General features: G+C 40.5%; 1 protein-coding gene across 7 annotated transcripts in view; it reads left to right on the plus strand.

Moving 5' to 3' along the window:
* LOC124780080 (protein transport protein Sec23A) overlaps window positions 1–15,411 on the plus strand; it is a 103,939-nt gene that overhangs the window by 38,358 nt on the left and 50,170 nt on the right. For all 7 annotated transcript variants that reach the window (XM_047253758.1, XM_047253773.1, XM_047253765.1 and 4 more), the window contains one exon: window positions 12,963–13,237. In XM_047253758.1, coding sequence (XP_047109714.1) covers window positions 12,963–13,237 — 275 coding nt within the window. The remainder of the gene's footprint in view (window positions 1–12,962; window positions 13,238–15,411) is intronic.

The following is a 15,411-nucleotide window of genomic DNA, read 5'->3' on the forward strand; positions in this document are numbered from 1 at the left end:
CCCATTGACAACAAATGTTGTTGCACTGTCCTAGCAGATACGTTTGTCGTACATCCCACTACATCCCACATTGATTTCTGTGGTTATTTCATGCAGTGTTGTTTGTCTGTTGACATTGACTGTGCAGACATCACTGCTATTGCTCGTTAAGTGAAGGCCGTCGACCACTGCTTTGCCCGTGGTGAGAGGTAATGTCTGAAATTTTTTATTCTCACCACACTCTTGATACTGTGGATCTCGGAATATTGAATTGTGTAACAGATCCAAAATAGAATGTTCCACGTGTCTAGCTATAACTACCGTTCGACTTTCAATGTGTGTTAGTTCCCATGGATTGGCCATAATCGCGTCGAAAACATATTCGTATGGATTACTTGAGTACAAATAACAGCTCTGCCAGTGCACTGCCCTTTTATGCCATGTGTACACCATACTACTGCCATCTTTATGAGCCTATTGCTATCCCATGACTTTTGTCACCTGAGTGTATGAAGTCAGCAAAATAACTGTCCATGACATAACAAAAAAGGATACAAAATATAAACTGCCATTAGTAAGCAAAGCTATTTTGTAAAAAAGATGTTATATAACAACAAATATAAATTCAATTGTTGACATGTGTTATCTGAAATTATTAGTGGGGAGTGTAGCCTTATGTGGATGTGAAATGTATATGTAGTACAGACCCAAGGAGAACAGAAACTTTGGAAGTGCTAAATGTGTTGTCAGAGAAGAATTCTAGATATTAGATGAGAATAATTAATGAAAACTTACTGAATTGAATTGGAGAGAAGAGGCTCTTTATGTTACAACCTGATAAAAAGAATAGATACTTTGGTAGGACAAATTGTAAGGTATCAGGGATAATTAACTTGGTGCTGAAGACAAATGCGCAGGGTGAAAAATGTAGAGTGAGACCAAGAGTTCAAGTTGATGTTGGTTGCAGTAGTTACTAACAGTGGAGATTCACACAGGATAACTACATCAAACCAGTCTTCAGACTGAAGACTGTAACAACAATTAGACTGGTGTTGAAAGGCACATCTTGTGCTTTGCTTGAATATAATAGCTACAAATCTTCTCCATTGTATTTTTTTTTGGCTTTAGTTATAGAAGTTAATTATCGTCCTTGCCATTTATGTCTGCATGCATTAATATTGCTTAGTGCTTGCTTATCTGTTGTATTGTCTTTTGCTATCTACTTTGTTTCTGACTTTATTAACTAATGCACATCTTTTTATTTATATCTTAATTTACATTCTTATTCCATCCTAGTTGTTCTGTTGTTTAATGAATACACTTTTCCATATTTAATTCACATTTTGCATGTTATTTTTAGATTTAATTTATCACCTGTTTTCATTCTTTAAGTACATAAGTAATGTAATATTGTTTAATTTCTTCTGAGTGTCTGTAATCTTACGAAGTACAGAGAAATTTGAACTGGTGCACTCAATTTCATACTTCTGTATTTTATAACTATGCATGATGTGCAAGTAATGTAACTTAAGTATGATTATACTGATGTGGATATTTGTAAATTTTCATTGTGGCTTCCTCCAACAACATAGTCATTATTGAGACAGAAGATTAATTTCTTGGAAGAAGTCATTTTCTTATGTTAGGCTGTTTCTTTCTTCTTCTTCTCCTTTTTTTTTTTTTTTTGCTACAAAGTCTTTATGATGGAATGCTTGATAAATGGTTCTGGTAAACTAGTTACATCATCAGCTTTTGATAAACCCCCAAGCTTTCAACAAAGTTGTCAATGTCATCCTCAGGCACTGAGTCTGAGACTGTCATCAGAAAGTTGGGGTGTTATTCAAAATTGATGATGCAGCAATTTAACCAAGAACTTTTCATCTAAAAATGAGAACCGCTGTCTTACCTGTGATGATGATGGTAGAAAATATTGTCAAAATTGTGGTATTTTACCTGAGTTCGACACAGTAAGTTAATCAGTAATTTCATCTAGACACTTTGCTGTGTTGGCAGTAAGCTAATTTCTTTCCCTTTGGCATCGTTAAACAAAAATTCTGGAACTTTGTCCACAAAATTTTTCTGCACTTCCTTTTTACGTATTGTGCATGGTCTCCTTCAAAATACTTTCCTCCACAATTGATACACCACTTCCAATGCCAGTTCCACTTCCAGAAGTGGTCTTGGTGTGCCTCTTGCTGGATTGCCAGAAGTGTCATCTGTGAATTTTCTTTTACCCCGTCTATTGTTGCAAATCTTTGTCCTTTCAATGAGGCTTCCAACTTTGGAAATAAAAAATGTCCACAGGGGCCAGGTCTTCTCTTAAGAACATCTAGTTCTCATTTGTGCAATCCAAAAGCTCTCCACAGATTATAAGGCAAAGGTCTTTCTGGAATTGACTCATGAGCCATGAGACGAACATGGCGGCAACACAGTGCATTCCAAGATGCTGTGTCAAGATTTCATGACATGACCCAACTGAAATTCTCTGTGATCTCATGGACAGTCATTCTTTGATTGGCACACACAATTTCGTTGATGTTCCAGACATGGGTGTCGTTGGTAGATGTCGAAGGGCCTCCTGAATGAGGGTCATCTTTAACTTCCATCCGGCCATTTTTAAACCATGTGAACCATTCATAACACCGAATATGGCTTCAGCTCTCATCACCATAGGCTTTCTGCATCATTCGGTGTGTTTCTGTATAGGTTTTTTAAAGTTGCATACAAAATTTAATGCACACACATTGCTCGTCTAACTCTGCTATCTTGAAATTCACAAACTGTGTGCCACAGCAGTGTACTCAATACAGCACTGAACAATAATTGAATGAAACTCCCAGCAGTTACACATTAAACATAGACATGCGCAGGATGCCAACTGCACTGTCACTCAAAAAGAAATGCACTTTTTTTCCCAAAATCCGTATTCAGTAGCGTCTTTGTTATTCTTGGAGGTTGTAGAAACATTATTCTCACCTGTATTCAAGTTTAATTCAACCCATTGCAACAAGATGGCTGCTGCACGTGATGTTTGTCTGAATGAATGTCCTATTACGAAATTCCTGTGTTGTGAGAACAAGGCAGTGAGAAATATTCACAGGAGATTGAAGAGGGTGTACGGGGTTTATGTTGTATAGTTAATGATTGAGGAAGCAGGTTATCTGGTGGAAATAGACATGCCAGTATACGGGACCTCTCATACAGTAGCACTATTCAGACTCCAGACAGTGTGTCTGCATCTATATCTATATACCCTGCAAACCACCGTGAGGTGCATGGCAGATGGTACAGCCCACTGCACCAGTTATTAGGGTTTCTTCCTGTTCCACTTACATAAGGAGTGCAGGAAGAATGAGCGTTTGAATGCACTAATTATGCTGATCTTATCCTCATGATCCCTCTGTGAGAGAATTGTAGTATATTCGTAGAGTCGTCATTTAAAGGTGGTTCCTGAAAGTTTGTTAACGGACTTTCTTGGGATAGTTTACATCTATTGTCAAGAGTCTTCAAGTCCAATTTCTTCAGTATCTCTGACACTTTCCCATCGATTAAACAAACCTGTGACCATACGTGCTGTCATTGTCTGTATACTTTCAATATCCCCTGTTAGTCTTATCTGGTATGGGTTCCACACACTTGAGCAATATTGTAGAAATGGTCGCATCAGTGATTTGTACACAATCTTCTTTGTAGATTGATTGCACTTCCCGAGTATTCTCCTGATAAACCTGCTTTGCCCACAACTGAACCTATATGATCATTCAATTTCATATCCCTGTAAAATGTTACACTCAGGTAGAATTGGCTTATTCCAACTGTGACTCATTGATATTATGGACATAGGATAGTACATTTTTTTGTTTTTTGAAGTGAAAAATTGTACATTTGTGAACAGTTAAAGCAAGTTTCCAATCTCTGCACCACTATGAAATCTTATCAAGATCTGACTGAATATTTATGCAGCTTCTTTCAGATATCACTTTATTACAGGTAACTGTATTGCCTGCAAAAAGCGTGATTTTACTATTAATATTGTATAGACTGTCATTAATATATTACAAGAGCAGCATGGGTTCCACACACTCCCCTGGGGCGCACCCGAAGTTACTTGTACATCTGACGACGACCCTCCATCCAAGATAAAATGCCACATCCTCTCTACCAAAAAGTCCTCAACCTAGTCACAAATATCACTTGATACTGCATATGATCATACTTTTGATAATAAGCATAGGTGGGGTACTGAGTCAAATGCTTTTCAGAAATCAAGAAATACTGCATCTACTTGATTGCCATGATCTAAAGCTTTCAGTATGTCGTGTGAGAAAAGTGAGAGTTGAGTTTCACATGATCGATATTTTTGAAATCCTTGCTGGTTGGCATTGAGGAGGTAATTATCTTTACTGGTTGACATTGAGGAGGTAATTCTATTCAAGACAACTCATTATGTTTGAGCTCAGAATATATCCTAAGATTATACAGCAAACTAATGTCAGGGGCATATTGGTAATCATAGTTGCCACAGCCACGTCATGGTCACTGATACTAGTTTCAGTGTGGACATCTTCAAAGAGTGCAGGTCTATTTGTTGCCATTAGATCCACTATATTTCTGTCGTGAGGGGTTTCCTAACTATTTGTCCAGATAGTTTTCAGAGAAGGCATTTAGTATTGTTTCACAGGGTGTCGTATCATGCTAGCCACGAACAAAACTGTAACTTTCCCAATTAACTGTTGGATGAGTAACTCATCTCCACCAATGATTACAGTATGATTGGGGAACTCACGTAAAACTGAGCTGTGGTTTTCACTAAAGTTTTTGGTTACATCAGGAGATGAGTCTGGTGGAGAATAGAAGGGTCCAATTATCATTTTATACCCACCCCTGATTCTGAGTCTTTCCCAAACAATCTCACATCCAGCTTCAATTTCTGTCTTTGTGGATTTGAGTTTCTTGTCTACTGCAACAAATGCACCACCTCCATTTCCGATTGCCAATCCTTTTGTTATACACTTAAATTTTCCCCAAAAATCTCACTGTTATCAATTTCAGATTTCAACCTGCTTTCTGTACCTAGTATTATGTAAGCTTTACTGGTTTTCATGAGTGCTTCAAACTGTGCCACTTTGTTGCAAATGGGTAGGAGTTTACCATTAAGATTTTAATACTCTCACCTATGGAAGGCACTCCTTTCAATTGTGCGCTGATATTTCTAGGTTTCCTACAGCTATTGTTATCTGGATTGGCTGGAGAGTCACCTAATCTAAAAGAAATACCTTGTGTACACTCTCCAAACAGTCAGCTACCTTAGTAGCAGCCTCTGATGTGTAGTGTACACCTGACCCATTTAGGAGGACCCTACAGTTCTCAACCCTATGGTGCAAGTCCAGGAATTGCAGCCTAGGTTGTCACAGAATCTTCGAAGTTTCTGGTTCAGTCCTTCTACTCGATTCAGAACCAAAGGGCGATGATCAGTTCTGGGGAGAATGCTGCAAATTGTGGGCTTCGTTAAAACTCCATGCACAAGGCTGGTCTTCTCAACCTTCATTGTCAGTCACTGGAATGACCTCAAACATGATCTCAGAGCCAAGATGATGGTTCAAATGGCTCTGAGCACTATGGGACTTTACATCTATGGTCATCAGTCCCCTAGAACTTAGAACTACTTAAACCTAACTAACCTAAGGACATCACACAACACCCAGCCATCACGAGGCAGAGAAAATCCCTAACCCCGCCGGGAATCGAACCCGGGAACCTGGGCGCGGGAAGCGAGAACGCTACCGCACAACCACGAGCTGCGGGCGAGCCAAGATGACAGGCATTATTAGTTCCAATGAGTGCTACAGTTGGCAGTTGGTTGCACCCTGTTCCCTCAGTGGCTGCTGGAATAGTCTCTTCAACATGTTGAATGTGGCCCCCAGGCATACACTCTGAATGCACCAAGTGTCCTTTCCTGCCCCTTGATGCCATTTTCCTAAGGGGTACCATCATTTGTCATATGTTTAAACTGCTGACGATTAATAGACCTCTACCCTTTTGCATTTACCTTCTCCTGACACTGTACAAAACAGGTTTCCCTGAAGAAGGTGAAGTGAGTCCCACTGGCTCAGTTTCAGTCAAAGACAGCCCCTCAGACTTGTTAGTTAGGGGGTTCAGTACAACACACTGTGTTCTCCATGGTCTCCGTCCACCCAGTACAGGATGGCTAGATCTACCATTGCCACTAGCAGTGAAGTGGACGAGTAATGACAGATTCTGTGCTTTCTGCAGAGGGGGCAGGATCCACAGGAGAGGAATAGTACCTGAGGTTATCTGGTACTGGTGTCACAGGTGCATGACTCCTGAGAGCTCTTCCAACACACTGATTTTCAGCAGTTGCCAATAGTTTGACAGTAGTCAGAGCGGTTTCCAGCTGCTTGCGAATGTCAACCAACTCGTCCTGTGAACTGCATTCACAGTGGTACTTTATTTTGGCTAATGCAATATTTTATAATGCAGTGAGCACTCGTATTGGTAACTTACAAAAATATAGTTTTTTAAACATCTGAAAATTCTCAGAATAACCTATTTCTCATGTAATTGTACAATGAAATTAGAGAACAAGGAAAAATACCTAAGTCTGCTTTTATGTATAGATAAATGTGCACGTTGCACAGATTTGTCACTCAGCTGATTCGGTACACTCTTCTACATTGGCGTGCCGAAGAACAACACTGCAGTGTGAGTTTATCTTGATCAAAATTGCTAAAATGTGCAGTACCAACAAAGCACACACAGTATGCAGCATAATCACAATCTGATTTTGGCTGACATGTAAGTAGGAGTAGAAGAAGTGAGTGTGTGCAGAATATTGACACAGTTGGAAGTTGAAAAGGTATGTGCCAGGTGGGTTCTGAGAATAGACAAGATTGGATCATCCACCCTACAGCCCTGATCTGATACTATACGATTGCCATCTCTTTTGGTGAATTGAGGGAATCCTTTCACAGAATGATATTTGAAGATAGTGACCTCCTTATGAATGCTGCCAAACAGTGTCTTAAACATGCTAGTCCTGACTTCTACCAGGCATGTAGAAAGCCCTTAATTCCATGGTAGCGTAGTTGAAAGTGACTGAGATTGTATGAAAAATGGCATTTTGTCTTTCAAGAATGTATCAACATTCTAAAAATCCAAGGTCCCTCACAAGGCCTCACAACGGCTTCCATAGACTTACTCACTCCACCTGAGCCACATACCCCTACCTTCTACCTATTACCCAAAATCCACAAAGAGAACCATCCTGGTCGTCCCATTGTAGCAGGCTTCAAAGCCCCAACCGAACGTATCTCAGCTCTGGTAGACCAGCACCTACAACCTATCACCCGCAGACTCCCATCCTACATCAAAGACACAAACCACTTCCTAGAACGCCTCAAATCCATTCCCACTCCTCTCCCACCTGAAACCTTTCTTGTCACCATAGATGCTACATCCCTTTACACAAATATCCCACATACCCATGGTCTCTCTGCCCCTGAGCACTACCTCGCCCAACGCCCACCCGAAGATCTTTCAAAAACCTCGTTCCTTATCACACTTACCTACTTCATCCTCACCCATAATTACTTCACTTTTGAAGGCCAGACCTACAAACAAATCAGGGGAACGGCCATGGGAACCAGGATGGCTCCGTCCTATGCCAACCTCTTCATGGGCCGCATGGAGGAGGCTTTCCTGAAGACCCAACAGCTGCTTCCCCTGGCCTAGTATAGGTTTGTAGATGACATCTTTGTGGCCTGGACTCATGGTGAAGCAACACTCCTTAATTTCCTCCATAACCTCAACTCCTTTTCGAATCTGAATTTCACCTGGTCCTTCTCCAAAACCCAAGCCACCTTCCTGGATGTTGACCTTCATCTTGTTGAAGCTCACATCCACACCTCTGTCCATATCAAACCCACAAACAAACAACAGTACCTTCACTTTGATAGCTGCCATCCTTTCCACATCAAACATTCCCTTCCCTACAGCCTAGGTATTCGTGGCAAACGTATCTGCTCCAGTGACGAATCCCTCAACCATTACACCAATAATCTGACCAGTGCTTTCCTCTCCCGCAACTATCCTGCAGACCTTGTCCACAAACAGATTTCCCGAGCAATACATTCCTCCCCGGCCAACAACAATGTTCCTACCCCCAGACCACACAGAAGCATCCCCCTTGTCACCCAATATTATCCTGGCCTCGAAAATATCAACAAATTACTCCGCCAGGAATATGACTTTCTCAAGTCAACCCCTGAAATGAGATCATCCCGTGACAAAATTCTCCCCACACCACCCAGAGTTGCCTTTCGTCGCCCCCCTAACCTCCGTAACATCCTTGTTAAACCCTACAATATTCCCAGACTACCTTCTCTACCCAGCGGTTCCTACCCCTGTAACCGACCCCGCTGCAAAACCTGCCCCATGCATCCCCCCCACAACCACCTACTCCAGCCCCGCTACTGGTAAAACATACACAATTCAAGGCTGGGCTACGTGTGAAACTACACATGTCATTTACCTACTGACATGCCTGCACTGCACAGCCTTTTACATCGGCATGACAACAACTAAACTGGCTGAGCGCATGAACGGACACAGACGAACTGTCCGCCTAGGAGATGCCCAATACCCAGTAGCGGAGCATGCCCTCCAGCATAATTCTATGGACCTAGGAACCTGCTACACCGTATGTACCATTTGGCTTCTCCCACCCAACACCAGTCCCTCTGAACTGTGGAGATGGGAACTTGCACTCCAACACATCCTTTCATCCCGCCATCCCCCTGGACTGAACCTACGTTAAACAACCTCACTCCCATTCACTCTTCAGCCTTCTCCTCTTTCCCTTTCCTCTTTAACCATTCACGCATCTTTTCATCCTACATAGTTGTGTTTATCTTTATACTATATACCTCTTTACTTCTGTATGCATCCTCTTTGGTTTGAAGCTGGCACAGTACTTACAGTAGAATATCTTTGGCTTCCCTCTGACAACCATGCCTCCATCCATGCTACTCTCCCTATTTTCCTTTCCCTGTTGCTTCATAACCTGGGTTGTGAGTAACTGAATCTCCTTTCCCTTCTTCCCTTTCTTTCCCCTCTCTCCTCCCCGATGAAGGAACATTTGTTCCGAAAGCTAGGAACGTAAATTTTCAGTTCTGTTTTATGTGTATGTATCGGCTGTACTGGGCTGAGGTAAGTACTGGCCAGCCCCTCTATCTCTTTGTTAGTATTTGTTTCACATCTTTATATGAGATTTTCCATTAATCATTTAGACAGTGAAGGATGTCATATACCACGAGAAAAAAATGGCTGTGTGATACTGTGATTCTTTTGTGCCCAGGGCAGGCATGCCAAGTGTGGTTTCCCCTTGTTACCTATTCAGTAGTTGTACTGAATATATGAATGCAAAAATTCTTGCACACGATTCTAGTGTTCTTCCTCACAATTGGAACTCATGAGTGCTTTAATGATTGAAACTTCACAGTTGTTTTAGGGACTGAAACTCTACAAGATGTCTAGCAGTGGTTTTTGAATTTTAGTGCAGTGTTTGTAAAGTTTGATGCAATGTTCATTTGGTCATATATGCATCTCCATAGAAACAGACACTTCTGATGATTGACATCCATATTAAATCATGAAATGTTTTTGCAAATTGCAAATGCCGTACCACCACAGGTATACAGTTTACTGGGAACAAATGAAAATTTGTGCTGGGTCAGGATTTGAACCCGGATTTTCCTCTTTACATGAGCGGTCTCTGTAATCGTTTCAGCTACCTGAGCACACTTCATAGACAGACCCAAACTTCCTTATGTCCCAGTGGCAGATACTTCTCGTAGTGCTCACAGGACATTGTGATTCCTGTATAGGGAAGGCTTATTTAAGTTTCTCATCAGATTGCCATAAGTTTGGCATGAAATACATAAGTGCAGAACCTGTAAAGTTTGATGCAGTGTCTGTTCTTTCGAACTTGCATGGATTTCTGAAGGAACCTTGCACCTTGCACCTTGAACTACTGTACTTCTTGTGAAAGCCAAGGCAGTCTGATGAGAAAATCAAATAACCCTCTCCCTGTGTGGGAATCACATCATTGTGCAAGCACTGTGGGAAGCAGACACTGGAACATGTGGAAGTTAGGGTCTGTCTGTTAATTGCACTCGGATAGCTGAAGCAACTGTGATGACCACTTGCATAAAGTGGGAAATAAGGGTTTGAGTTCCAGTCTGACATAAATTTCCATTTGCTCCCTGTAAACTGTATAGCTGTGGTGGTGCCATTTCTGTAATTTGCAAATAAATTTCATGACTGAGTTTTAGGATACTGACACTGATTTTGATGATTTGTAATTTATTCAGATTCGGTTAAGATTTTGTGGATGTGGCCATTTGATGTTTAGTTTACCTTTCTGAATCAACCTCTATAATAATGATAATAGTAATAACAATAATAATAATAATAATAATAATATTTACAATGTTGCTTTAATTTCACAACTGTAAATAACTTTCATGTTGGAGGATTCCACTATGTTACTGAGCTTTCTGCTTGCTTTAATCATGGTTCAAACCATCGAAAACCAAGGCACATCTCCTTCCTCTGCCTCTTTGCACTTCAGTTACTTGTGCTTCTTTGATATTTTTTTCTAGTATAGTCTCTTGTGTGTTCTTTGTAAATAATCATTTACAAAGTTCAAAAACATTTATTCTGAAATTTTATTTTGACATGTAAAAAGTTGTCATGGATGAAGACATTTATTTCGTTTAACTTCTGTACAGTGGTTGTGTTTTTGCTTACTGTCCTGCGCTGCCAAAAGTAAAATACACTGATGGAAAAAAATCACAGCTAAAAAATAATTGATGTAGAGTAATGAAATTTTGGAAATACATTTGTCTAGGTAAAAATCAAACAGTGGAAAATCCAGGATGGAATGTAACTATAACTATGTTGTGAAAAGGAAAGTTGGTACTCACCATATAGCAGAGATGCTGAGTCACAGATAGACACAACAAAAGACTGTCACTAACATAGCTTTTGGCCAGTAAGGCTTTTGTCAAAATTAGACGACAAACGTACACACATACTCTCATGCAAACACAACTCACACTCACATGACTGCAGTTGTCTAGGTAACATATTTAAGTGATTAACATTGCAAGATCGCAGGTTAATGTAAGTGCAAGGTAAGCCATTGCAAATGCCTGTTCATGAATGGCAGCACAACAGGTTGAATCACCAGACTGATGTACGGATTTGCAGTCAGGGTGCTTGGGATAACTACAAGAATGCTCCTGCTGTCTTACTAAATCCACCTCAGATGATAACTCCACTATAGGTCCAGTGTGTGTAGCATGCAAACAGGTTGGTTGCAGGTCCTTAACAGACCACCTCTTAACCAGCACACTGCCATCATTGGCACTGAGGCAGAACCAGCTTTGGTGGGAAAACACAACAGATTTCCATGCTGCCCTCCAATGAGCTCCTGCTTGACACAACTGGAGTCACAAATGATGGTGGTTTGGGGCCAGTGAAATGGCTAAAGGACATCTGGTTTAGAACTGTCCTTGAAGTAACCAATTTGTAACAGTTAATTGTCTCACTGTGTTGCCAACTACTCCTCAAATTGTTGCTGCAGATGCAATTATGATGCACCAAAGCCATATGCTGAACTTGATGGTCTTCCCTCTTGGTAGTGCCATGTGGCCGTCCAGAGCGTGGTCTTCTTGTGACCATAAATTCTCTTGATCACCACTGCCAGCAATTGTGTACAATGCTCACATTTCTGCCATGTCTTTCTGCAGCTTGTTGTAGCCCTATTACACGACCTCATTCAGTCTATGTGAGGTGTTGATAATGGTGTATTTGTTGCCTTAAAGGTATTCTTGACTGACATCAACTCACCACATCAAGTCTCAAGGGTAACTAATGCACCAACCGTTACAGCGAGTGTTTAAAGCAAACCTGATTACCAACTTCTACATGTATTGCACGTCTTGGTGTTGCAATTTTTTTTTTTCTATCAGTGTATTTCTCAGTTACAGTGGAGTTGGAACAATACTGCTTCCTTATGCATGAAGAATAATAACAAGTTTTGTTAATGTTGTGAGTGTATCTTTGGCTGGAAGAAAATGAAAGTTGTGTCAGTGATGGCATCCACAGGTGACTTGGCATTACGGCCAGGGAACAATATTCAGAAATACTTTAATTTGCAGAGGGGTGCACAGCCAAGCGAGTCATCCTAGAGGATCATAATTGTAGTTTATGTTGGGACTTGAATCTTGATCCTCACAGTTTGATGATCCAGAGGCAGTGTGTTGTCCACTGGCAGTGCCGTTATTTTCAAGGTGGATAAAATGTTTGTATTGAAGAAAGACTTGTATCTCAAAACTTGCTTTGGTTAAACCAAAATATCTGAGAAATGACATGATTACCAATGGCTGTTGTCAGAATGTATGTATTTATTGTGTGATTGGTTTCAGTTGGAGATTATTGTCTGGTATCTGTAGTACAAGTTTCAAAAAAATACAAGGAAGTACAGATGAGAAATGTATCTTCTTAGAAAGCGTCGACTATTATTAGCATTACTCACGTTATAACTAATTCACAGTTGGTTATGGTGACCTACAATGTGTCATTTCTCAATTTTAAATACCACAACCAGCAGAAAATATTTTGAAAATATTTCAGTTATGTTGGCAATCTGATGAGCTCGTCATTTAATGTAGTGTTGCACCGCCATTGCAAATTTCCCACTCTCCTTTTCCATCTTGTTCTGTACCTGCATCCTTGTCCCACCAACTTCCCTCCCCCTCCCATTTTTCATATTGAAACATTTCTTTTTTTTACATGTGCTCTCAAATCAGCAAAATAAAAACACCCTCTAGTTATTGGCTTGAGTGTTTTCTTGGTGTGTGGCAGTGTGTTTGACAGTCTGTTTATTTTTTTCTCAGTGCACTTACCCAAACACGGGAGGGAGGATAATGCTTTTTGTTGGTGGACCTTGCTCCCAAGGTCCTGGTCAAGTTGTGAATGATGATCTTCGGCAGCCTATTAGGTCTCATCACGATATCCAGAAAGATAATGCAAAATATATGAAAAAGGCAATCAAACATTATGAAGGGCTTGCTGGTCGAGCGGCAATAAATGGGCATGCAATTGATATTTATTCTTGTGCTCTGGACCAAACTGGTTTATTAGAAATGAAACAGTGTTGCAATTCCACAGGGTATGTATGTTGTGGCAAAAATTACCATTTCTTTTAAGACTTTTCAATGATTGCGAAAAAAATTCTATCACTTGCATTTTATTTGCTTCTTAGACAAACATTTTTTAAAAGAAATGTGTTTTATGTAAGTTTAGCCAGTACATTCAGTATTTGCCATTTGAAACAGAATACGGTAACTAAAAATCAAAGCTGAGTATTAAGAAGAGACTTCGATAAGAATTGAGAAAGGAAGGTAAGTTTTGACAGTAATTGTCATGTGCAGATATCTGTTGCAGAAACTAATAGTAACTGTTTGAGAAATGCTGTGAATTGGAATTGCATAAAATCTTGAATTACCTACCTTTACTGAAATGAAGTTGTAATATTTTGTTGAATATATACTGATGAGTTAAAACATTATAACAACTGATCCTTGTGAAGTTCAGTGTTATCTGATGGCATAGTGTGCATGTCACATAGTAAGGAAAGTATATAAGTGGAGCAGAGTCAAACTGAGAATCATGTTATTGATGATATAGACTGCGCATAGAAAAATCCACTGATATAAGTGACTTGGACAAAAGACAGGTTGTTACGGCCTGGCACCTGTGAAAGAGCATCTTTGAAGTAGTGAATCGGGTTGGCTTTTCGTGTGCCACTGTCGCGACCATCTATGGAAAATGGTTGAAGGGTGGCGAAATAATGAGTAGACAAGGTGTTGGAAGTCCCTCTGGATTTCAGAGGCTTACCCACTCTGTAAAGCAGGATGGCAGTGATACGTGGCCGATCTGGTGACAGAATACAGTGCTGGTGCAGGAGAAAGTATTACAGAGCACACTGTTCAATGCACACTGATGAAAATGGGGTTCTGCAGCTAACAACCCAGATCCATGGCACAGCTACTCTGTCATTGGATCATATATTATCGAAATGTGTTGTCTGATTGGCTGACAAACATTTCTTGTTACACCACGATGATGGCGATGTCTATATATGCCATCCTGCAGGTGAATGGTTGTTGAAATGTGCACTGTGCCAGGGATGCAGGCTGGTGGGTGCATTATTATGCTATGGAGGACATTCAACTTGTTCTCCATGAGACCTGCGGCAGTACTTGAAGGCATCGTGACAGCTGTGCAATATGTAATCATTATTGCAGACTTCCTGCACCCCCTTCTTGTTTGATGCCTTCCCCAATGGTGATGGCACCTTCCAGCAGGATAAATGCCTGTGTCACAAGGCCGTAATAATGCTACAGAAGTTTCAGGGGCATGGTAGTGAACTAACATTGATGTCTTGTCCAACATATTTGCCAGACATTAACCCGATGGAACATATTTGTGATGCTATTGGGTGCCAGCTCCATGCCCACAAACCACCAGCCACTACTTTACAATAATTGTGTGAACTGTCTGTAAACATCTGTTGCCACATATCACCAGAAAACTACCAAGGTCTTCTCTAATTCATGCCATGCAGAGTCACTGCTGTACTGCATTCCAAAGATGGACAACCATACTGTTAAAAAATGGTCATCATCTTTGTATCGTCAGTGTATGCTATCTTGATTTATTTGACAAGCCAAAACTGTGTCAGACTGCAACTCAAATTAAGAGTGCTAAAATAGGTATCTTTGGAGAAAAGGCAGTCTTAGTCTCTCTCATCCTGTTGGGTAAATTTGCAGAACCTTTATTTAAGGAAGATTGTGTGGAAATTCTCTTACAACCTTTGTGTATCTTGTGTAGGGATCACCGAGAAACAATACCGCGTGAGTAGCAAAACACAAATTTTCCATGAGAGATAAAAAACTGTCTAGAATATCTTATGCATTTCATAAGCACACGAAATTAGCATTGTTGCACTACAATGATATTCCAGATCATAACAAAAAGTGAAACAAAGAAAATACTCTTTAGGAAGCTTAATTATAGCAGATATGCAGAATTGTCTCAGTGAAAATGAAGCCTGGGAAAGCCAGTGGCCCAGATGACCTTCCAGCAGAGTTATGGTGTTCCCATCATTGGAAGGCAGCTGAATGGTTAACGGAACTCTTCAATAAGATAATTGACGAGGGGCAAACATGAACTGATTGGCAGAAGAGCATCACCATGCCTATCTTTAAGAAGGAGGGAAATACTGCTGAGTACACCAACTACCGTCCGATTTGACTTCTCTGCCATGTCATGAAAATCTTT

The sequence above is a fragment of the Schistocerca piceifrons genome, chromosome 1 (genome assembly GCF_021461385.2).
Source record: "Schistocerca piceifrons isolate TAMUIC-IGC-003096 chromosome 1, iqSchPice1.1, whole genome shotgun sequence".
NCBI lineage: Eukaryota > Metazoa > Arthropoda > Insecta > Orthoptera > Acrididae > Schistocerca > Schistocerca piceifrons.